This window comes from Balaenoptera borealis, assembly GCF_965194805.1.
Source record: "Balaenoptera borealis genome assembly, chromosome: 10".
Classification (NCBI taxonomy): domain Eukaryota; kingdom Metazoa; phylum Chordata; class Mammalia; order Artiodactyla; family Balaenopteridae; genus Balaenoptera; species Balaenoptera borealis.
Window position 1 is genome coordinate 102,981,359 of NC_138874.1, and position 24,364 is coordinate 103,005,722.

Genomic DNA, 24,364 nt, shown 5'->3' on the forward strand with positions numbered 1-24,364 from the left:
TATTATTATTCCTATTTTATAGAAATGGAAATTGAGGCTTAGAGAAGTTAGGCAAACTGTCACCAGTCACACAGCTAATTATTGGTGGAGCTCGAACTCAAACCCAGGGAGTTTGGGCTTCCCTGGTGGCGCAGTGGTTAAGAATCCGCCTGCCAATGCAGGGGACACGGGTTCGAACCCTGGCCTGGGAAGATCCCACATGCCGCGGAGCAACTAAGCCCGTGCGCCACAACTACTGAGCCTGAGCTCTAGAGCCCGTGAGCCACAACTACTGAGCCCACGTGCCACAACTACTGAAGCCTGTGCGCCTAGATCCCGTGCTCTGCAACAAGAGAAGCCACGACAATGACAAGCCCACGCACTGCAACGAAGAGTAGCCCTCACTCGCCACAACTAGAGAAAGCCCGTGCACAGCAACGAAGACCCAACACAGCCAAAAATAAATAAATAAATTTATAAAAACAAAACAAAACAAAAAAATCCCAGGGAGTTTGATGCTATAGCCCACTCTCAACTGCTATGTAACACTGTTATTATTACTATTAATTAGCACATCTTGGGAATTCTGTGGCGGTACAGTGGTTAGGACTCCAAGCTTCCACTGCAGGGGGCCTGGGTTCGATCCCTCATCAGGGAACTAAGATTCCATAAATCACGTGGTGTGGCCAAAAAAAAAAAAAAAAAAAAAATCACATCTTCAAGGGATCTCAATCATAGATGATTATTGGACAAGACAGTGTTGTTATTGAAGCATATAAAAGCTGTGGGTTTGTTTTAATGCTGGAAAATTCATATAAAGACTAGAGGGGGAAAAAGCCCAGAACAAAAACTAAAATTCTTGAATGATTAAACTATCTAAAATAGTACTAGACCGTTGGTGGGAATGTAAATTGGTGCAGCCACTATGGAGAACAGTATGGAAGTTCCTTGAGAAACTAAAAATAGGACTACCATACGATCCTGCAATACCACTACTGGGCATATATCCAGAGAAAACTGCCATTCAAAAAGATACATGCACCCCAATGTTCATAGCAGCTCTATTCACAACTGCCAAGACATGGAAGCAACCTAAATGTCCATCGACAGATGAATGGATAAAGAAGATGTGGTATATTTATACAATGGTTATTACTCAGCCATAAAAAAGAATGAAATAATGCCATTTGCAGCAACATGGATGGACCTAGAGATTATTATACTAAGTGAAGTAAGCCAGACAGAGACAAATATCATATGATATCGCTTATATGTGGAGTCTAAAAAAAAAAAAAAGATACAAATGAACTTATATACAAAATAGAAACAGACCCACAGACATAGAAAACAAACTTATGGTTACCAAAGGGGAAAGGGGGGTGGAGAGCTAAATTAAGAGTTGGAGATTAACATATACACACTACTATATATAAAATAGATAACCAACAAGGACCCACTGTACAGCCCAGGGAACCATACTCAATATTTTGTAATAACCTATAAGGGAAAGGAATCTGAAAAAAATAGATATATATATATGTATGTATAACTGAATCATGTTGCTATATACCTGAAACTAACACAACATTGTAAATCAACTATACTTTAAAAAAACAAAATAATAAAATAAAATAGTAGTAGACCTTGTCCAAGTACCAGAAACCCTTATTACCCAATATCATCTGTAAACATAGTGCTTTCCTGTGTCTGAGCAGTTCTACTCTACTTCATTTGGCCTCACAACCCCATAAGACAGCCAGAGCAGGTATTCATTCCTAATTTACTGATGAGGAAACTGAGCTTCAGGGAGCATTTGGGATTCTTCAAGTCTAAGTGGCTAATTACCCTTAATAAAGATCACTCAAGTTTCCTGACCAATGACAACATGCTAGGTCCTGCGCTGTGCTCAACAGGTGTTATGATTTAGCAACAATCTTCTGATGGGTCTTATTATTTTGTCTATTTTACAGATGAGCAAACTGAGGTCTAAAGAGGTTAAATAACTGGCCCTGAGACACACAGCTAGTGAGTACACCCCACCCGCTATTTATAACCATGCCCTGGCGGTAGTGCTGTGGCTTGTGGCCGACTGAGGGGAACTGGCCAGTCTCACACTGACAGCCTCCTCTGTGCAGTGTGCCCCCAGAGATTTAGAACATGGGGGACGCATTCCTTGCTTTCAGAAAGTCACAGGCAGGTACTTCCCTGGTGGTCCAGTGGCTAAGACTCCGAGCTCCCAATGAGGGGGGCCAGGGTTCGATCAGGGAACTAGATCCCCCGTGCAGCAACTAAAAGATCCTGTGTGCGGCAAAGAAGATCCCGCAACTAAGACGGGGTTCAGCCAAATAAATAAATAATTAATTTTTTTAAAAAAAGAAAGTCACAGGCAGTGGGACATTGGAAAACAGCATGGGATTTGCAGTGGGACAGATCTGGGTAATACCAGCTTTGCTGCTCCCTGAACAGTCAGGCACGTTTAATTAGCCTCTGAGCTTTAGTTTCCTCACATGTATAAGTGGAGCTACAATTATCTGCTTGTAGGGCTGTCCTGGGGGACCCAGTTAATGTAAAGCCAACACAAAGCGCTCGATACAGAGAAGCTCTCACTACCATTCAGCTGAGAAGCAGAAACACAGGCAAAGCTAGCAGTATTAGGCAAAACTTGAAAAGCGTGAAACGTGATGTTCACCCGTAGGCATGCAAAGAATTTACTGGGGCAGGTTGGGCTGGGCCCACCAAGGCAGGCTCCTAGAGGGGGTGTGAACTGGGCTGTGTCTTTGATTTAGGGCAGCTGGAGCCCATGGGAAACTCACACGGTAACTTCAAAGAGCTGTGGGCAACTAATTTCAGATGGTCAACACTGCCATCACCTCCTTTCCTCGGGGCCGGGTCCTCTCGTCTCTCCACCACCTAGAAGAGCTGGACGTGGTACAGAAGACATGACGTTGGCAAAGCTGTAAAGGCGGGGGAGGGCATGGTGTGTTCAGGGAACTCGCGGTGCTTTGGAAGAGCTGGAGGGTGAGATTCGAGGGTGGGCGTGGTGGGAGGGGGGCCGGGCCGAGCAGTGGGCGAGCCAGGGCCAGGCAGGCAGGAGTCCCACTGCAGTCCGTGAGCTCTGCTGTGGGCGGGCAGGGGGGGACCACCCGACGGCACAGCGAGTCGACTTCCCATGAAATGGTGATCAATGGCGGCAAATGCCACAGGGCGCTCAAGATAACCTCGACTGAAGATCGGCACTGCTCGCGGGAACCACGACCCGAGTGGTGACGTCGGTGTGGGCGGCGGCCAGCAGTGAGCAGAGCACAGACCTCCGGCCGGGGCCTCCGGACCCGTTTTCCACAGTAGCCAACTAACCTGCCAGCTGCCTTGAGAATAACCTGTTTCTGGCTTCCAGGAGAGGGTCCACATGAATGCCAGGGCGACGGGCCCCTGGGCAGGTATGACGGACTGCATGTCTGTGTCCTCCGCAGATTCTTAGATTGAAATCCTAACACCCAAGGGGATGGTATTAGGAGGCAGGGGCTTTTGGGAGGTAATTCGATCATGAAGGTGGAGCCCTCATGATGGAATTCGTTCCCTTATGAAAAGAGATGTCAGAGAGATTACTTCCTCTCTTCTCTCACCATGTGAGGACTCAATGAGAAGACGGCTGTCTACAAAGTCAAGAGGGTTCTCGCCAGACGTTGGATCTGCCAGCACCTTGATCGTGGACTTCCAGCTTCCAGAACTGTGAGAAATAACTGTATGCCGTTCAAGGCCCCCAGTCTCTGGTGGTCTGTTATAGCAGCCCATGTGGACTAAGGCACCAGGCTTGGTAGACACATAGTAGGATGGCTACGGTCGGAGAGACCATTGTGAGTATAAATACATCCTTGTGTTTTCTGGCAAGCCTCAAATCTTGGCGGTGAGGATAACAAGTAAATTGAAATCCTTAAGATTTTCTTTGCTTAAAGTTTGATAATGCAGTGGAGGTCAAAGATGTTTTCCTCCCACTGCATTCTAGTTTCTTAGTAAAATGGCCCAAATCACGGCGGCGGTGAGGATAACAAGTAAATTGAAATCCTTAAGATTTTCTTTGCCTAAAGTTTGATAATGCAGTGGAGGTCAAAGATGTTTTCCTCCCACTGCATTCTAGTTTCTTAGTAAAATGGCCCAACTCACGGCGGCGGTTCAGAAGCTCCTGTCCTCAAACCTCAAGTCCCCAGCCTTGCCTAAGTGATCAGACCATTGCTGCTCTGCGTCACACACAAAACTGAATACCAGCTAGGCCAGCACAGTGCAACAGCTCTATTAAATTTTTTTTTCTTTAGTTGACTTGGTCAATATGGTCTGGGTTATTGGGCAAACAATTCTGGAATATACCACTGCTATCTGATGCATTTCCCCCTCTAACCTGCCTTCCTACGTGATAAAAGTGCGTTCCCAGGACTTTGATTTTGATTTTGTTTTTGTCTTTAGAAGTTGGGCTGGCACTTTTTCAAATGGGACAGACCTTTAAAGGGAGCAGGGGAACCAGAAAGGAAACACGGTGTGGAGGCAGTTACGCATAAAGCACACACTTTATTCACTGAGTTGTGAGGACAACAGTGACGCAGGACAGCGGCAGAGGGGCGGCAGGTGCTGATTTCAACAAGAGTGTGGAGCGCGTCGGGTGTCCTAAGCACAGTAACGCAGGCCCAGGGCCATCCCACCTCTGCACACTGGCACGTGGCATTCAGGATGCCGACCGATATCCACTCACTTTCACGGGGGACATGATACATCTTTTAAGCAGCAGTTCTTCCAAATACTTGCTTTCTTGTTTCTGGAAGGGGAGGGGAGGCAGGAAGAACAGTATGCCTTCCAACACTTGAAAAAAAATTCCATTAAACCCAACTTAAAAAGGAAAGAACTGCAAAAGCTTCGATGCAGGACTGTCAGCACCTCACAGAAACCACACATGTTTATTACTGGACAGGTCTGTACATAACACCCCAAAAGAACACCAATCCTGCGGACATTCGTCTTCTCTTCCGTAGGGTAAAGAAACATACACATATACAATCACTAAGTGGCTCATTGCTTCTCTGAATGTTAGTGGATGCAGTCTTTTCCTCTACCTTTGGCAAACGGGCTCAGAAAGCGACTCATGGCATCGTCACTCTCGGGAGAGACTCCTTTGGGAAGAATTTTATTTAATGATAACAATCGCCACTCAATTACATGAAGCATCAGAAAAGATTGGGTTTAATTTTGCTGTGTACACATATATTGTTTAGAAAGTTTTTCAGCTTAAACTGACCACCTCCCCCTTTCCTTTTGAGTTTGCCATAAATGAAACTTGCCCCAAATGAAAAACACAAAGATCCATATGCAAAGCGTGTCAGTCACCATCTCCCCACTACTCCCTGGGCAGCAAATAGAAAGACAGTGATTTTTTAAAATGCCAAAGTCAAAGTTTCTCCTTCTTTCATTACAACATAATTGGGTAGTTCCCTTAACGCACATCACCACTATAAGGTGTCATTACGAACCTCAAGCCTGAAATGATCTCTTTTTCTGAATAGAACGTTCTTCAAAAGGGAGTACTAATGAGTGAGTTTTAGGGCATCCTGACAACACTTGGTTTATCAAAGGAAAATGGTTTTACAAGTCAGATAAAATCAAGGCTGGCCTAGGAAGTAGATTAAACAGTGACCGGAAATACAGATGAGGTGATTTGTAAAAACTGAGCTTGCTGCAGAGGATGCAGAAGGGCTGACGGCACAGAGTTCATCTTCCTTCCACCATCTTTCCTGACAGTCAGAAAGAGGGCTCTGGGAGCCCACAGCCTTGAGGGTCCCCTGCCCCTTCAACATGCAAGAGAACGCTAACATCAAGTTTGCTTTAAAGAGTTTTTTAGAAAGACCTACCTAGTCAAGAGTGGTTCATTTGAATTTTTAAACTTGCAAAAGCATAGATATATATATTGTATAATCATCTAAGAAGCAATTCTTTAGAAAAAGTTGTTTGCTTTAAAGTGTAAAGAAATTAGATGAAAGTTTTAGAAACATTTCTAGCAAGACTTTTCCAAGTGGAGTTGATTGACATCACCAGATGGAGGGGATAGGAGTTGAAAAGAGCATTGTTCCAGCCTCACCTCGGAAGAGGAAACTCAGCTTGGAAACAACAGAATGGGGAGTTGGGGAGAACTGGGGAGACTAGAGGACATGACAGATAGAAACTACTTTTTTTTTTTTTTTCTTTGCACGTTATTACCCATTGTCTCTAGCTTTTCTGTTCAAGGTTTCAGGGAACAGGCAGTTTATCTTTTGTTATTGAAGGAGTCACATTAAGAACATTTCATAATGAACCCAAACCAAAATGTAGATACCTAGCGAGCTGGACATGTTTCCAAATGCTCTTTATATCTCAACATAAATCACACCAGAAGACTAAATGGTATCCTGGCTTTTTTGGAAGAAACTTTAAAGGAAGCACTGACTTTCAGGTCATCATAGAGGCCTCTTCATGCAATCAGCCTATGCTTCAAGAATCACTAGTAAGCCCAATGCTCAAAAATGTAGCCCTTTATGTATGCACTAGGGAAGCTTGCCATGTGTATACTTCCTTTCCTAGATTAAACAATCCTCATTAATTTGACTGTGTTAACAACTGGAATTTTTTTATGCGGGGCAGGGTTCAAGCAGAGAACACTGATTTCCTGTGTAGTGACCTGGACATTTTCGGGACAAGCACGCTGAGCCCAGTTCAACAAAGCACATAGGGCGTTGCAGCCCACTGATTCAATTTGGCGGTTGGAAGAATCAGGTTGCCCTGTGACCCATGCCCGTGGCTGGAGCCTTCTCCTGGGGAGTGGGGTTGGGAAGCCCGCTCTGCATTCCCAGTGCCCCCTTCCCTAGAGCACAGCACTGCTCTGCTTGCAGCCAGGAAGCTACTGGTATTTTCTGGCAAGGCATTTTTGCACGGTGTAGTTTAAATTAGCTCATACACTTGATATGGAAAGAAGCTATTTCCTCCCCACCCCGCCCCAAGATGGATGCAAAACTGAATTCAAAAGTTACAAGAAAAGTAGAGTTTCATCAGTGGCGGCAAATTTAGGGCTCGGTTCTTTAACTATCATCGCCATTTTTCTTACACTGACATTTAATCTGCAAGTACGTGGATGATAACTCATTAGCCAATGAAAAAAAAACCTCTCCTCCAGCCGAACCCTCGGATACATTTGGCCATCCTTGTTATTGGTCGTGGCAGGGGAACACTGAGACTACACCATGGTCCTCACCCCTCACACTCTGCCAGAGCGAAGCAAGGATTAGGACACACAGGCGTTGTGCCCAGGCTGCCCATGCAGGAGAGGTCACAGAAGATGGGACGGCGGATGTACTGAATGAAGCAAGAGGCAACGGACAGATGAAGGGGCGAAACTGTGGGCTGCAGTCTGCCTTCAGTCCAAGGAGCTGGTCTCCTCACATCCACCTCATCAGAGCCATTTGCTAAACACGTTAGTAGGTCCACACACACACACACACACACACACACACACACACACACACACACACACACACACACACACACGTATTTGTGAGAACAGTCCTCAAACATTCAGCGTCTAGCAAAGGTCAGGCAGGTTTAGATTCCCTCGGGAAGTGCACAGAATACTATAAAGCAATTGCAGTATTCACTACAGCACCCGGTTGCTAGAGTGTGTCACAAGCTAGGTCTGCAGTACAAGGTCAGAAAGAATATTCTACTTGCTTTTTACCACTGGCGTCAGCTACTAACTCATTCTAATACTTGGTGCCAGCAGGAAGAATTTCTGAGCTTTTATTATTAGTGGCATACGCAGGTGAATTCAGATGTTTTCTTTTTTTGGCTTTAAAACAGAGTTTAAATTCTTAAACAGAGCCCCAAAGCATGAGAATAAATGTAACAACCTCCTACATGCGACTCACGTCCTGTCTGAGTCTCAGCCAGAGGCTTTCAGGAACCATGGTGGGGTCTTAAATGCAAGTTTTGGGGTAATCTTCGGCTCCAATGTGACTCTTGTGTTACTGAGCTTGAGGACTCTGGTGAGATGTCCTGCTGTCTACACATAGTTTGACCCTAGGTCTGCGGTCTTCGGTCTGATGCTGACTTGAGCTATATCTGTCATGGAATATGCTGGCTTCTAACCAACACCCTTCCACAGGGGACCTGGCGGCAGGGATGCAGTTAGTCTCACTCTTGACCTCTGAGTCATGTGCACCTGTGCAAATGTCCCTGAGGAGCTGCAGCACAGTGGGACAAACATTCGAGCAGGAATGAAATTTAAAAGCACATGCAGACTCACCAAACTGCCCTGGGTGAGTGAAAACACATAAACACACACGTGCAAACCAGGAAGTCAACAGAGCTAGGCAAGAAAGAAAGCTCAAAAGACCAAATTAAATCAGTTTGAGGCAATCTACCTTGGAGTTGCAGAGATTTCAAAGAGAAAAACATGCCTTTCCTTAGCCTACTACTGAAAAGACCTTTAAAAAAACCAAAATCAGCGAGGGCTTGATGTGATTTAGAGGATGCCGGATAGAGAGCAGAGTTTGCTGGGTCGGAGAACTTGCATTGAGAGGAGACAGAACTTTTGTTTTTGGTCAAGACTGCTATGGCCTTTGGACAAAACTCACCTAACAGCATACAACTGGGCCAATCTGGAGACAATTCCCCTTTCCTTTCTTTGTAAGAGTGGAGGGCTGCGGGGCTGAGACATCTCCTGTCCTTGGTGGGGAGGAACATACTTTCTGAAGTAGAAAAGGATTTAAGGAGAATTTTCATTCACTCCTTTCTCCTCTCTTTCTCTGAATTCTTTTTTCTTTTTAATAATAGGCTAAGTAATTTGCCAATCAGGTCCTAGCAAACAGTAGGGAACAAGGAGCATGTTAAAAATGACTTTGGTGGCTATTGAAACAGAGCTGCCGGGGGCCCCGACTCTGCTTTCCCTCCTGCTGAAGCCCAGGCAGGTCTGCAGGAGGCCAGTGAGGAAAGGTGGGGCAAAGGCTGCTGCCACGTGGATCTATCCCTCGGGCTCTTCCTTCTCAGCCGCGGCGCTACATAATAAATATACTCGTACTTTGGAATTATTACAACTGCTTTTGTCCATGCGGCATCCTAAGGGCACTTGCTGGCTCTTACCCATACAGTCACACTATTATTGAATAACAGTTGAAAGAAAACAAAAGAAGTAGCTCCTGCTGTGCACATAAGGTGATGGAAAAAGGTCACACGTGAACACTACTGTCGAGGGTGGGAACACAGACATTTCTACCCCACTGCTTCTGGGCGAATGTTGCCATGGGCTGGCCCAACATTGGGCTCATGGGTGTTTTAATCAGATTTTCCCTTTTGGTTGTTGCTGAGGGACAGTAGTTTGCAAATTCTCCAATCAAGTTTGGGCCTTAATACAACATCCTATGTGTCACCGCCATGGTCAGTCCTTTTTCTAATTGCTGTCTATGTGTGGTACTCAGAAGAGTTTTGCTTTTTTCTTCATGTCGTTGCGTCTCCAAAGAGGTAACTTGTCAAACTCCTGGATGGACATTCCAAAGATTTCCCGAAACACTTCTGGGGCTAAGTGGCGCTGTGATGGGAGAAGAGAACAGTGGTCAGTCCTGACGGCCACATGGATGACCTTGAGAGTTGCTCTCCAGTTTATAAGTAATTGTTTTGAAGAGCAAGGCAGAATGATGGAAGAGGAGTTTATCTCTGAGGCTTCTTAGCAGGCACTGGACCCAGTGGTTCCTTACCTGGCCAGGCCAGGTGAGGCACCCTTCCTACCAAAGAAAAGAGCTGGTGGAGTATTAATGATGATTGTAATAACACTGAATGGTGATGGGGCACAGTAAGGTGATTCATTATGCTGGAGGTGACTCCACTTCAGGTCCTTGGGACGCTGAGGAGATGCAGGGAAAATGGACCAGAGCAATAAGAAAGCCAGAAAGAGACTTCCAGAGTGGTCCTTTGGCAGCCCTGGGGCTTTTTCCTGGCTCAGCAGTGGGAGTTCAGGTGGATGCTTGGTCTACTGAAGAGACCAAGAACTTCAATCTCTTGTCCGCCTAGTAAAGTTCTCTTAGGATAGTGGAGCCTTTATTCTCTGTGCCAGCCTGACCTCACATACAGATGTACTGCTTTTTGTCAGAGAAAATTAATGATTCTTTATGAGATTAGCAGCCAGAGTTTTTCTTAATTAAAACCATTCAGATGGAAAAGCACGAAGATCAGTCTTCCACATCTAAGGAGGTCTTGGGTATGTGTACCCAGCTAACCCTTCGACAAGGAATGTGGAAACAGCCAAGAGAGGAACTTGCCTAGTACACACCTCTTTACTGAACGCTCCCTCCCCAATCTCAACAAACTCAACCCAGGCTCAGAGAAAGATAAGGATTTGGGGGTATCTGAAGAGTGATGGGAGACTCCATTCTACATCACCAGCCATAAATTAGGGCAACATCAAATTTCCAAAGAAAATGACTAAAATCATACTGCATCTCCTGGGTGGTTCTTCTGAATTTTACCATACATTTTTATGCTCATCTCCTAAATACAAATTTGGGTTTTCCTCCAAGTTAGCTTAGTTTAACCTAGGTTGATCCTTTTTATTTTTTGCCTTAGCTGGAACATTTCTTAGGGGAAGACTGCAGAAAATGCACAGGACTATGCAGTTGGGACAAGTTTTTTTGTGTGTTTGTTTGTTGTTTTTTTACCTCTAGCCTGGTTCTGTCCACGTCTCTTAGGATTTTGCTGCGCCCTCTGTTGGTCACCATCAGCATTTCATATGGAAATATCTGAGAAGCAAAGAAAAACACCTCTTCTAGAATACTGCTGTCCATTTTTTTTTTTTTTTTTTTTTGGCCATGTGGCATGTGGGATCTTAGATCAACTAGGGATCGAACCCGTGCCCCCTGCAGTGGAAGTGCGGAGCCCTAACCACTGGACCGCCAGGGAAAAATTCCCACCGCTGTCCATTTTATTAACAAGCAGAAGCTACCTAAAATCTAAGACTCCCAAGATAGAGCTTCTAAGACACTATGATTAGAGTATTAGAGTGATGGGTGTTCCTCACTCAAGTCTCCAGCAGAGAGGGCAGGTTCCTATACATTGCCAATACCCACAAGTGTCTCAGGCGGCACTGTGCCTCTGGAGGGCGTTGCTGAGTAAAAGAATACAGCTTACTATGTACTGGGGATGAAGGTAAAAATTAGAAGAGAATTGAAATTATAGGTATCTGTTTTACAAGGCAGTTCACACTTGCAGGGTTAGACAATCTCGTTCCATGACCAGTTCATGAATCCAGGGAGCCATGCGGCCCCAGAAGCAGTGTTTTGGTAGATGACATATTGAAATAAGCCCCAGTTATGGTCACCAAGGAGCACAGCCCTTGGATACCTTTGGAGTCACAGGATGTTCTGGAGCTGGGGCAACCAATCATCCCACTTTGCTAGGGACTGAGGAGGATCCCAGGATGCAAGACTTTCGGTGCTATAACCAGGAAAGTCTTGGGCAAGTTAGGGTGTGTTGGTCACCCTATCTGGAGGGGGCTGCAGCTGTTCCACATGGAGCAGGCTTTGCCACACTCATGGCAGGGGCCAAGTAGATACCGAGGTCATAGGAGAGAAGTGCTGGTACTTCACTGGGAACACACAGCACCAGACCCAGGGAGAGCTTAAACCTGCTGACTCGGTGTGACAAAACCCACAGAGTGGAAAGATGCTTTATGACACGGCTTGCCTAATGCACTGGCCTGGAGCCAAGTGGGTCTCAACCCTGAAAATGGTGAAAGAGATAGAAAATCAAATCTTTTTAGGGTTATGTCCCAGTTTCATCCCATGTGAGAGGAAAGAGAAAAAGAGCCACACTTGCCTTTGGTTCCAACATGTTAGGCATGGAGACGCCCCGGTCCATCCTCATTCCAGGCATGTGGCCATCTGGGAGGGTCTGCAACAGAAATGCAGGTTTCAGGAGCAGCCCATGGCAGCATGGGGAGCTGAGGGAGAGCTCTGTGGGCTCCTAGACCTCCCTGTTTGGGTCTCAAATCTTCACTGCCATTTTAGAGATGTGTCATCTTAATTACCATGGATTTTTCAAAATGAGCTCCTTGTTACATAAAAGCAGGGATAGTGGGAATGCTGCTCTTTTATACTCCAGTTGATGAAAGGTTTTGGCTTAATAACTATTGACTGATCCCTGAATGTAGGCTGCACGTGTTAAAGTATATGGTACGTCAAAGAATTGCCAGGTCTATGCTTGTTTTTTTTGTTTTTTTTTTTTTATTCTAATCTTAGCTTTCTTTGCATTTTTCCCCTTTTCTCATTCTCCATTATCATTTTACAAGGTTTAGGTTCTAGGAAAAAAGGAATGGTACCACAGCAGCTCTTTCCTATTGGCCAAGACAGGGGTTTCTTTTCATCTGTGACCACACAGAGGAGGGGAGGGCCTCAAGGAGTGAGTGGTTATAACTAAAAGAAAAAGCAACTGCATGTGCGTGGACCCTTGATGCTGGTCCACTTCCACCCCAGAGAGGACTCTCCAAAGGCAGAGCAAGAGGGTCCTCTGACGCCTGGTCTGGTTCGCGCAGACCTGCAGGACCAGCTTGACCTGGGCCCCAGGCATGCCTGCCGCTCATGGCTCCTCACATCTGTGGACTAATGATTAGATGGATCAACCAAAATCAGGGTCTTCTCAACAGAAACCCTTCCCTGGAGCCGCAGAAGAACGTGTCTGGATTGTGAAAAAAGGCTGTTTTGCTGGGGTGGCCAACTTGAGAAAGACAGTGCTCCGTACCTGGTAGTCTGGAAAGGAAAGAAAAAGAAAATCTCAGAAGGGCAAGACCATAGAAAAATATGGAAACATCAACAGAGAGTATATCCTACTGCAATTCTCCAAACATTCCCCAACAAGCCACGCTCCCCCGGCTCCGGGTCTCTGCGCACGCGGCCTGGCTGCTCGCGGAAGCTGGAAGACGCCTCTCTGGTTTTAGTTATGAGTTTAAACACCCTTCCCTGGGGAAGCTGACACCCTGAAGGTGTTTCTCCCTTCTCTCTGCATCTCCGACCATAGCATTTATCTCACAGAGTTTCTCTCTCTCTGTCTCTGTCACATGCATTTTTTATTAGTTATCTATTTTATACATATTAGTGTATATATGTCAATCCCAATCTCCCAGTTCATCCCAGCCCTGCCCGCCCCCCGCTTTCCCCCCTTGGTGTCCATACATTTGTTCTCTACATCTGTGTCTCTATTTCTGCCTTGCACACCAGTGCATCTGTAGCCACATGCATTTTGAAGGTAGGCCCATGTCTTGCTTATCACGGTACTTCCAGGGATCTAATTAGCGCTCAGCACATAGTAGGAGCAATGAGTTCCCTCCTACAAACTCGCTTCTTGTGGTCTCACATCAGGAGAGATCCTCTGGGATTTTAATAAATGCCCTGATGGCTCAGAGGACAGATGTGATCTGACCGTAGGATGTGACACAGCCTGAGCCCAGCCAACATGCCTGTGACAGCACAGCCCCTTCTCCCCCTTGGTCAGCCAACACCCAGCCGCAGGGGCCTCACCTCGCACTCCCCCGCTGACATCCCCATAGCTGTTGTACTGAGCAAAGTCTGTAGAAACAGGCTGAAATGAAGAAAAACGCACCATTAGAAAATCTGCTCCACAGTACTCGTTTTGGAGTCAGGTGAAAAGGAAGATAGGATTTACAAAATCCTAAGAATTCCTCCCAAGCTGAATTCCTGGACCCCTATTATTTTTCCTACGTAGTTCTTCTTCTGTGAAATACCTGTGTTTTGTGGTATATCCTATGCTACTGCTCAGCAGGTCCTTGGCAAGCAAGTATCCCTTGCTGATAAATAAAAACACATTTTTCCACACCACAGCTACACAGTTACACTTGGTTCCATGCTTTGTGGGGAGGGAGGTTGTAATAAACTTTCCTGTATCTTTTTACAGCAGAGATAATGGCTCCAGTAATTACTTTTTGCTTGATTGTAGAAATATTTGCCACACAATTAATCTAGTCTTCCCATAAGCTTATACAGGCTATTCTTTTATCTAAAGTCAATTTCTCTTTCTCTCAATAGAAATATCTTATTTTGCCTGTAACTCAAAGTGATTTACCAGGAGAGCAGGGTGATTACAATTTTCATTATATCCAACACTGAGATCATATTGTCAGGTGTATTCTGACAATACATCAATACTTCAACCACGACTCAAGAGGGAAGAGACTCAGAAACGAGTAATTGAGAAATCTCACCCGGTGAAGTCCGTTTTTCCCATAGCCTGGGAGAGATGAGGTTTTCGATGATAGAGCATGTGAAGCTGAATAAGAGAAAGATAAAAAAGTAACTGTTAGGAACCGGAAGTCCAATTCTTTCATGAAGTTGGCAGTGTATCTTCTACCCTACAGAATAGAAGATTTAGAAAAAAAAAAAATCCAAATATTGGGCTCAAGTGTTCACAAAATGCCACCATATTTGGGTGATGCAGGGAATGGGTGGGCAGTGAAATGTTCGAGGAGGGGGGGGGAAGGAAGAAGTGCTTGGCATCTCTGAATCCTCAACACAATCCTAATAATGATGGTAGTATTTCCATTTTACAGGAGACGAAATAGGGGCTAATAGAAAGTTAAGTATCTTGCCCACGGCTGCTCAGCTTGTAAAGATCCAAGCAATGATCTAAACCCAGGGCTACTGGGATACACAGGCCTAAGTCCCAGTTGGTATGGCAGCGGTAACTGATCTGGAGGCCTACACTTAAGTTACCAAGATCTACTGGCCAAGCACAGTTGGACGCCTGGGAGGCTTGGGATAGGGTACCCCATTGATCAACAGCGTGGACACCTCATAAGCTGCTGGGCTTTGGAGGGAGTAGACCTGGGCTTGAATTTTGGCTCTGCAACTTAACACCTCTGCATCTTCGGGCATGGTATTCCATCTTGTTAAGTCTTCATTTCTTGACCCGTGTAGATACAGTGCTATTTACTCTTATACAACAGAATTGCAGAATTGGAAGGAACTCTAAAGATTACTAAACTACCTAATCCAAGATCAATGCCAGTGACACATCTATGAGAAGGAGCAGGGCATTCCGGTTAAGGGTGTGGGCTCTGGGGTTATAATACTTGGACTCCTAAACCTTAGTTTTGGTAGTTATCAGCAATGTGACATTGGGTAAGTTACTTAAACTTCCCTTTCCTTGTCTCCTGATCTACAAAATGGAGAAGATGATAATAATCATAATATCATCTACTTCATTGGTACGTTGTGAAGATTAAATGAAATAATGTTTAGCAGAAGTGTTTGCATAGGAAACACTAAACACATGTTTAAAGGAATCCTCAGGAGAGAAAATTATGCACTAGTTCACACATGTGAGAAGATATCTTGTGGGTTAAAAGAGAACAGGCTTATGACAAGTATAAGCAGGGGAAAATATACCGAAAGACTATTTCAGCCCGGTATATAAGTAATCTCTTTCAAAAGCATCGGGCTTCCCTGGTGGCGCAGTGGTTGAGAATCTGCCTGCCAATGCAGGGGACACGGGTTCGAGCCCTGGTCTGGGAAGATCCCACATGCCACGGAGCAACTGGGCCCGTGAGCCACAATTACTGAGCCTGCGCGTCTGGAGCCTGTGCTCCGCAACAAGAGAGGCCGCGATGGTGAGAGGCCCGCGCACCGCGATGAAGAGTGGTCCCCGCTTGCCGCAACTAGAGAAAGCCCTCGCACAGAAACGAAGACTCAACACAGTCATAAATAAATAAATAAATAAATAAAGAACGTGAATTTCTTTAAAAAAAAAAAAAAGCATCAACAACAGCACTGTTAGCCCTCAGCTCTTATACTGAATATACTAAAGTCATAATACTTTGAAAAAATTGTTCATGCTCTCTACAGTTAAAAAGCATTCTGTTCTTGGACTTCCCTGGCGGTCCAGTGGTTAAGACTCTGTGCTTCCACTGCAGGGGGCACGCGTTCAGTCCCTCGTTGGGGAACTAATGTCCCACAGCGCAACCACATCAAAAAAAAAAAAATTATAAAAAGCATTCTGTTCTCTATGAGGATTTTCTTTTTGCCGCTTCCCTCTGAGATGTACGTTCTAGAAGGTAGACCCAGCTCAAGGGAACTGACACCTCTTGGTTCTTGAGACCCTCCAAGGGCTCCCCCTATTTCCAACAGGAAGGAAACACACATTTAAGGAAGAGCCGTGGCAGGCTCTTAAGCTAAGTTGACATGACATAGGATTCCTACACTTCCTTTCCTATGGAACACTCTGCAGATCCCACCAGAAACCACCCTGCCTCTCCTGGAACCATCAAACTAGGCTCCTTGCAGGCAGGTGGCCAGCTCCTGGCTCAGGGAAGGTGGTGGGTCTGCTGCTCACCTGAGTTGATGGAAGAATCATAGCGCCCGGTGGCCAGGGAGGACCTCTCCCGGCTCTCCCTCTCCTTCTCCATCTCTTCTTTCAGTATCAGCTGGCCCAGGCCCGAGTTGAGCTATTCACAGAGAAAAGAAAAATGAAAGCGAAGCCTGCAATTACTTTTAGGGAACTGCAGTTTCTTTTTAGGAGATCCTGCAAGAAGTTCCTGACTCTGGAGAGGGCTGAGGCATATTGTCCCAGAGCCTGGTGGCTCGCCAAAAGGTCAGCCAGGTTTTGGACCTTGAACCCACCATAGTCCCTTCAATGTCAAGGCTCTGTTGCCCTAAACCAGGCTCCAGATCAGAAGAATGTTCTCCCTCCTTTGCCCTCCTCGCAAAGCGCCAGCAGGTAGACTCAGGAGGGCAATGTGTGAGTGTGTACAGATTTTTGATGTGGGAAGGGAAGACTGGGGATAGTAGCCTTTAAAGATAAATTACACTGATTTGTTTAAAAACAGGGAAAAAAATAATGCATGCTCGTTGTACAGATTTTAGAAAATCCAGAAGGAAAGAATAGCCCATAATCCACCACTCAGAGATAACCACCATTTACATTCTGATCTATACCTATCCAGTATTTTTCTATGCACATAATATACAAAACTGGGAACACATAATAAATGTAACTTTGTATCCTTATATAACTAGTATCATGTGCATTCCCCATATGATTAAGTATCGTTGGAAAATGACCCTTATTGGTAGGAGTTTATCATTTCTCGGCTCCCTCAACCCCAGGCCTTCTGGGATGCTGTGGGCCTAAGATAGAGACAGAGGGTATAATGAGCATGTCTTAGTGACAGTCCATTTTATCCCCTCTCTCTTGGCCCAGATATACACACAAGGTCCTATGAGTCCTGAGGAAAGACTTGGAGAAAGGCTCTGTCCCAAGGGAAATCCTTCAGCAGAGCCTGCGTGAGGGAAGGAAGGTGTTGTACCACCTCGGAGTGCACTTTGGCTTTACCTGGCCTTTCAGCATCCTTTCAACACATGCACCACACCCACACACCCCACACAGAGTCTCGCTCTCCTCGAAAAGGCCCAAACATTCCGTGTCTCTCTGACCTCCAGGTCACCTCTTCCAGAACCTGCTAAGTATTCTGCCTTATTACAGTCACCAGATGCCCATCTTGTCTCTCCTACTGGACAGTAAGCCCCTGAGGGCTGGGACTACCTCCTGCTCATCTTGGTGGCTCGCCCACGGTAATCGTTCAATAACATGGATCAACAGAACTGAAGACTGCAGCAAAGTCGTTTCAGGACAAACCTTCATTAATTGCTCCTCTTGCAGCTGCCGGCGTCTCAGAAGCTCCTCGTCGTCTTCCTCTCTGCCGCTAGATCTGCGTCTCATGTCAGCTCCTAAGTCCACAGCAAAGACAACCTCTCACATTAGCCCCACAGCAAGGGGATCTCAAGGGACTGGTCCACCTGTGCTCAACGTGTCAGGCAGGCAAAGTCAGCAGTGGTCTTCAACATTCGTGAGCAACACATGGGAGAAAAGAGCCTGCCACCAATTCAGCTGGTTTCTTGAGACAACGGGCCCCGTTCGACAAGCCAGTCCAAAATGTGATTCAGTAAGGCATGCCTCCCAACAATCTGATCTGCTCAATTAGAACTCGGTTTGCCATTATGATTGGGTCTAAGTCATCCCACTGGCCACTGGTCAGAGCTTCCATAGTAGGTGGGAGGGGCATCTGCGGTTATTATTTTGATGTCCCTGAGGTCATTGTTCAAATAGAGAGGAAGCCAAATTCATCTAGATACCATCAAATAGGTAAGACAGTCACTCTCTTGTGACGAATTTAAAAATCTTGTTTTCTTTTTCTGAATATTTAGGTTTGGCACCACACCATCACCCTGCCTTCTACCTCCAATAAATTCATTAAGAAGCATGCTTCAGTGGTTAAGACTCCATGCTCCCAATGCAGGGGGCCCAGGTTCGATCCCTGGTCAGGGAACTAGATCCCACATGCATGCCACAACTAAGAGTTTGCATGCCACAACTAAGGAGCCCATGTATCGCAACTAAGGAGGCAGCAAGCCACAACTAAGAAGCTCTCAAGCCACAACTAAGGAGCCCACCTGCTGTAACTAAGACCCAGTGCAACCAAATAAATAAATAATTTTTTAAAAAAAGAAAAAGAAGCATGCTTTATTTTTCTTTGACGGGATGGGTCTCTAATGTTTCCTTGCTCTCAATCTTTCGGAAAATGGTCACAAAAGAGTTTTATACTAATGGGCCAATAAAAAGGGTTAACGCAGCTAAAAAGTTACTTATTTCAGTATAATAGAGCAGATCACGTACAATTTTTAAGCTTCCTGAAAAAGGGGAGATGGAGGGGAAAGGAGGAATCTGTCTGAATGGCTGGAAAATTAAGATAATTATCGCTTTTCCTAAGTGGCTTGGACTAATTTAGCTGTGGGAGGAGATAGGAAAGCCTGTTAATCTAATCAAAATAAACTCTAACTAATACCTTCAGGGTTTGATCAGTTGGATTAATGGACCAGAAGCTTTCTTCATTTTGGAACCTCAAACCATTTAGTGATGACAGTTGGTAACAACAAAATATTAATTCTCCCCCAAAGTTTAGCTGTTTAATGTCCCTGCTATGCAACACGACTGAACTAGGAACCTCAGCGGCCCCAAGAACTGCCTGAAGGACGTGGACCAGCAGAAAAAAAAAGCTGACGACTGAGTCTTAGTTTCTAAAATCATGAATATCAACGTGAATTTTCTCTCTTTAATCTACACTAACAAAAATGAATAGACATAAGTTTTCAAGAACTAGATACATCTTAAGTCAACATAATGTATAGAATACTTGTGAATAAGGAACCCAGGAGGTATAAGAGATTTTTCCTTCAACTACTTCTATAGATATCAATTGCTTTAAAATCCACTTCTATTGCTTGTAAAAGCTATTCCAAAAATAACTTGGCGAAAAACAGCAGGATGAAGAAAATTTGGGAATTTTGGAAAATTGAAGGCCTTTTAGGTTGTCAACAGAAATGTGATAAGATAGTCATATCTTTGGAAAGCTGACTCACTAAATTTTCAGTACTAGCTTCTGAGTTTGCTAATACCATTTTTTAGGGCCAAGTGATTTCACTAATGACAAAACAGTAAAGACACAGACACAGTTCTAAAGCATAAATGTGTGGTTCAAAGCAAAGAATGAAACAGCTCAAATGTGACATTTTAGCACAGACGTCATGGAAATGACAGATGTGAAATCATGTAACTTTACATGAGTAATATTCCAGAACACTTGTTACTCTGTAACAGCCCTTCCTTAGTAATGGAGAACATGATCAGGTGAGAAAAATGAAAGAGCTTCAGTGTTAAGATTGGTTGTTAAGAGAATTGTAATTACAACCCAGAAATCGTCTAAAACAAACTTAATTCAAAGAAATCACACTTCTGTGGACACTCAGTAAATCCACCCACTATGCTCTAACTATATAGAACGAAGTTCTTGGCAGGAGGCTTTGATTCAACTATATTCAAAAGAGTTACTGACTTTACAGTAATAACTGAGAGTCCACACAAAACACCTGTTTTAGACCAGTTCTGCACCTCACTGGGTTTGGTTAGCACAAGGCTCCGGTGGTTGGGTTTTTGAAGCATTTTGCACACACGTTAATACTACCTTAGTTCTTTTCACTGTTCTAACTCTTGGTCATACTTTTCTTAAAAAATTTTTACACTAGGACACATTTCCTTGCATATTTTTAAGCACTGCATTTTGAGATCTCCTAGCAATTTGTCCATTTGGCTTAGCTGCTACAGTTGCATACCTATGGCGGCAAGTGAGGGGGGACCAGGCCAGTGGTCCGTCTCAATCTTTGGTATCTCGCTGGGGTCTGGAGCCTGGGCTGCTGGGAACTTGGAAAACTTGATGATGTCTTCTGAAGACTTGCTCTGGGCTGCCAAGGCAGCTGCATCTGGATGGGAATCAGGGGCAGCTTAGCTATCGGTCTGTAAGGCCATGGTAGTACAATCAATCCTCTTACATAGTTTTCTCGTGCTCTGGCAAAAAGTGTGAACTCCAGAGAGCTGTTTATCACCACTATCCATCACCCAGTCACTAACAGATCTTAGTGACAACTCGACTCATCTTCCTTACGTTCTGCCAGAAGCAAAGCTTCATTCTACATCTGTTCTACATCTGAAAAATCTTGTTCCAGAGCTGTGCTGTCCGATACTAGCTCGAGCTACATGTGGCTATTTCCATTTAAATTAATACAATTAAATAAAACAAATGATTAATAAAATTAAAATTCAGTTCCTCGGTAGCACTAGCCACATTTTATGTGATCCATACCTACACGTGGTTAGCGGCTACTGTATTGGACAGCATAATTATAGAACATTTCCATCATCATGGAAAGTTCCACTGGACAATTCTAGAGCAATTAGAAATTTTAATCTAGTTAATTTGAAATTAAAGAGGTAAGTGAAAAGCATGACATTGTCATTTGACTGTAGGTGTTAATCATAAGAGAGCTGGTTGGCTTTGAATTTTTGTGGCTTCTTAGCCACAAAAATATTGGTCCGGTTCATTTCAATCCTTGCATATTGTATATGTGTCCTTGATTCCTAGGTGAAATGGCAGCAGGAAAATCCACTGTCAGCTTGCAGGAATTTAGCCTTGAGACTTGGGTTTGCCATACCCACTCGTTGTTTTGTTCAAGGGGCTGCATATACAAATGACTCATCCAGCTTTAAAACCACAAAAGCCAGACAAGGAGCAGCATTAGTTCCCAGAGTTCTTAATGGCTACGCTTATGGTGGAGTCATTGGCTTAGAGCCCCAGATGGAATCACAGAAATGGAGCAAAACAAACCAGGTTAAATGGTCAGTCCCTGATTCTGGCTAATTTTGCAAGCTGACCTGGGATGTTACTAAACATTTCACAACATATTTATAATGCTATAGATAAAATTTGCCCCTATCCCTGGGCTCATAGATTTTTAAATCTGGAAGTAACTTTTTGAATTTTCATCTCCAATTCCACATTTTTTAAGTAACTTTCTGGGTCTCAATTTGCTTAAGTAACTTGACTGAGGTCGCCCTACATAATAATAAGGGGTAAATTCTCAGCCAGGCATGGAACAGTATTTTTCTGAATTTCTAACCTCATGAGAATAAAAGATAAAATCAGCTTGGAAAACACTGCACACTATATCCTCTTCTTAAAGAAGGACAATATGTGTTAGCATATTAAAGACTAAGAAGTGTGACTTTATTTAAGTCTAGCATTTTCCAAATGCACAGGGCATAGACACCAGTTTTTGGTATGACATCTATTTCTATCACAGAGAACTGCTCTTTTGCAGAATGTCCTTTGGGATGTACCGCTCTGGTTGTGCTACTCTTAATTACAAGAGACTGAAAGAAAGTAAAGAGTAAAGTCAAAGTCAATTTCACAAAAAGAAGCAAACTAATCTCTTCCAAATAAATAACCTAACATTATCCTATCTTCTTAAATCTTAATTATTTGATTATTTTTATTTGGAGAGGCAGGATCTTAGAGATTTCAGTATTTAAAAAAGTCTCTAAACTGATAAATCAAACTGGGAATCTTATTCTTAAATTAAAAAAAAAATTTTTTTTAAAGCCAGACTTCAAACAGTACTTACGCATTAGAATTGGTGAAGTCAGTAAACATTCACATGTTAATGAGTGGGTGAGAAGACATTAAACCATAAAAAAAGCAAACAAAAACACGGTTAAGAAACTTAAAAAAGCAAGCACATGGTGTAAACTCAAAAAAAAAAAAAAACACAGATGAAGAAAAAAAATCATAGTTCTAGAACCATTACAATACATACATTCTTTTTCCCCTAGAATGTTGGCCTGAAATTTTTTTGCTTTTTGCATTTTCAACTTTATTTGCTTTTCATGTCATCCTAAGCCTTTAGGACTCATTAATGTCAACTGGATTCTAAAGGCAGCCTTCAAATTTCCAGTCACAATTTGTGTATAATTTTCTGAAATCACCTGGAGACCAGTCTTGGCTTTCTACCCATTCACAGAGATTTATAGCAGCTGAATCTATAGAGACCTAATAATGTTGGAGGGAAATGTGATTTACAAAGACTAATATGATTTCCTGGGTTTAAAATTTCTATATTCCCAGAAAAGGAAAACACAATTATAAATCCACATCAGTGGTTCTTAGTTTGCAGGAATTTCAGAGACAAGCTGGCCTAATGTACTGGTTTTTGCAGATGAGAAACTGAGGGACAGAGGTTATGTCTCTGATATCACAGAACCATGTAGGTGAAGAGCTGGGATCAAGGCTAGGGCCTCTGTCTCAGCGTGAGTCCCATCCCCTCTACCACAGGGTGCAGACATCTGCATGCCCCATCAGAAACTGGGGAACTGGACAGTCAGGCTGATGGAGGCTTGGTCAAATTAATTTTTTTTTGGCCACGTGGCTTGTGGTATCTTAGTTCCCTGACCAGAGATCGAACCTGTGCCCCCTGCAATGGAAGCACAGAGTCCTAACCACTGGAACGCCAGGGAATTCCCTTGGTCGAATTAATTTTTAGGTAGCTAGCCTTCACTAGTTTTAATTAGTTAAACTAATTGCAAGCTCATGAAAATTATCAGAGAGGTTGGTTAAATTATTTGATGGCCCCCCAAAAAAGTCTTGTTAGGGAGTTTGTGAATTACTGTGTGACCGTACCTTTCCTTCTCTATGAGTGAAATGATACATGGTTTGATGGGCTCAGAAATAAGCTAGGAGTTTCCTAATCAAGCTAAGTGTTCTCTATCTAGGAAAACCGACTTCACAATATTTGCATCATAGGAGACCATAAAGGTATAATACACTGGATGCCCCAGTTTGATTCTCAAAAGCAGCAGCAGGTAAGCCTTTCAGAGGACAGCGAAGAGTTCAGCTGACGTTGCTACTTAAAAGCTACGCGCAGGAAAGCGGGTTTTACCATGCTGTTTGTAGATGGGTGGTTTTCGGTAAATGTTGATCCCTTGATCTGTGGAAATGAAAAGCAAAAGGTGTGTGATTATGGGGAGCCATCCACCGATGGGAAAAACAGATCAACCAAGAGGCAAACCAAACTGAAGATTCTCCAACAAAAATAACCCAGAAGGTTAACTTTTGTATTACAAAGATTGAGGTTACTGGAAAAAGAAATTACAGGAATGAGTGAATTACTATAGACATGTGACATGGAATCCTTTGTAATACATCTTAGGATATAGAGAGATGTCATTCACTCATGAGCCATTTATTTCAAATATACACTTCACTAAAAGTGGCGTTAAAACAGGAAGAAACGCAAGCAGTGCAGATACTGTGATGGTGAGGAAGACATAACCAGTTTGGGGAAGATCCCCAAATTGCTACTGTCTCGAAATTGAGCTCCCAGTAGAGACCAGTGGCTCAATTTACTTTTCAACTAATGAGTGGAACAGTGGAAAGCGATGTAGTGAAATTAAGAGTATATTTTTGTAAAACATAGAAACAATTTTTAGGTGCGAGGCTAGTCTGATGTATTGACAGGATGTTTGACAAAATCTTAGTGTGTATAGGCCAAATTTTACAAAAGAAAGGAAAAGTAAAGAGATGCCAAATATTATTCATATATTTATATAGAACCCCATTTGATTATGCAACCATTAAACTTTGACTGCAAATACTCAGGAGGTTTCAAAAGGTTTCCCCCGAATCTTGGGCACTGGATCCTGGTTGGGCATTCTTCATGAAAAAAGTTGCAAACGTACAACACTGATTTTCAAGGTTCGATGAAACTTCATTTATATATATATTTTTTAAAGGCAGTCCTATCTCAGTGGTATGAATCCCATTGAACTTTCCTCGGTTCAAACTTCTAGGTAAGTTTGGAATGCAAAAGAGAAAAACTACTACAGATTCCAAATATGTATGCCAACATTAACATAACGGGTAATTTATTAAACCACTTTC

At 43.7% G+C, this 24,364-nt stretch overlaps 1 protein-coding gene across 16 annotated transcripts in view; it reads right to left on the minus strand.

Annotated features, from left to right (window-relative positions):
• Nucleotides 1-4,519: 4,519 nt before the first annotated feature.
• The window catches only part of ABLIM1 (actin binding LIM protein 1), a gene marked incomplete at its 5' end in the record, with an annotated part of 334,066 nt that continues 314,221 nt past the window's right edge, over nt 4,520-24,364 (minus strand). For 6 of the 16 annotated variants that reach the window (XM_082407813.1, XM_082407811.1, XM_082407812.1 and 3 more), the window contains 6 exons: nt 12,192-13,608; nt 14,249-14,313; nt 16,375-16,486; nt 17,677-17,768; nt 20,208-20,354; nt 23,364-23,411. In XM_082407813.1, coding sequence (XP_082263939.1) covers nt 13,357-13,608; nt 14,249-14,313; nt 16,375-16,486; nt 17,677-17,768; nt 20,208-20,354; nt 23,364-23,411 — 716 coding nt within the window. In that variant the 3' untranslated portion in view covers nt 12,192-13,356. Of the gene's footprint in view, nt 9,572-10,694; nt 10,776-11,850; nt 11,926-12,191; nt 13,609-14,248; nt 14,314-16,374; nt 16,487-17,676; nt 17,769-20,207; nt 20,355-23,363; nt 23,412-24,364 lie in introns of those variants that run through there. The other 10 variants (XM_082407808.1, XM_082407806.1, XM_082407818.1 and 7 more) reach the window with 5 other exon arrangements.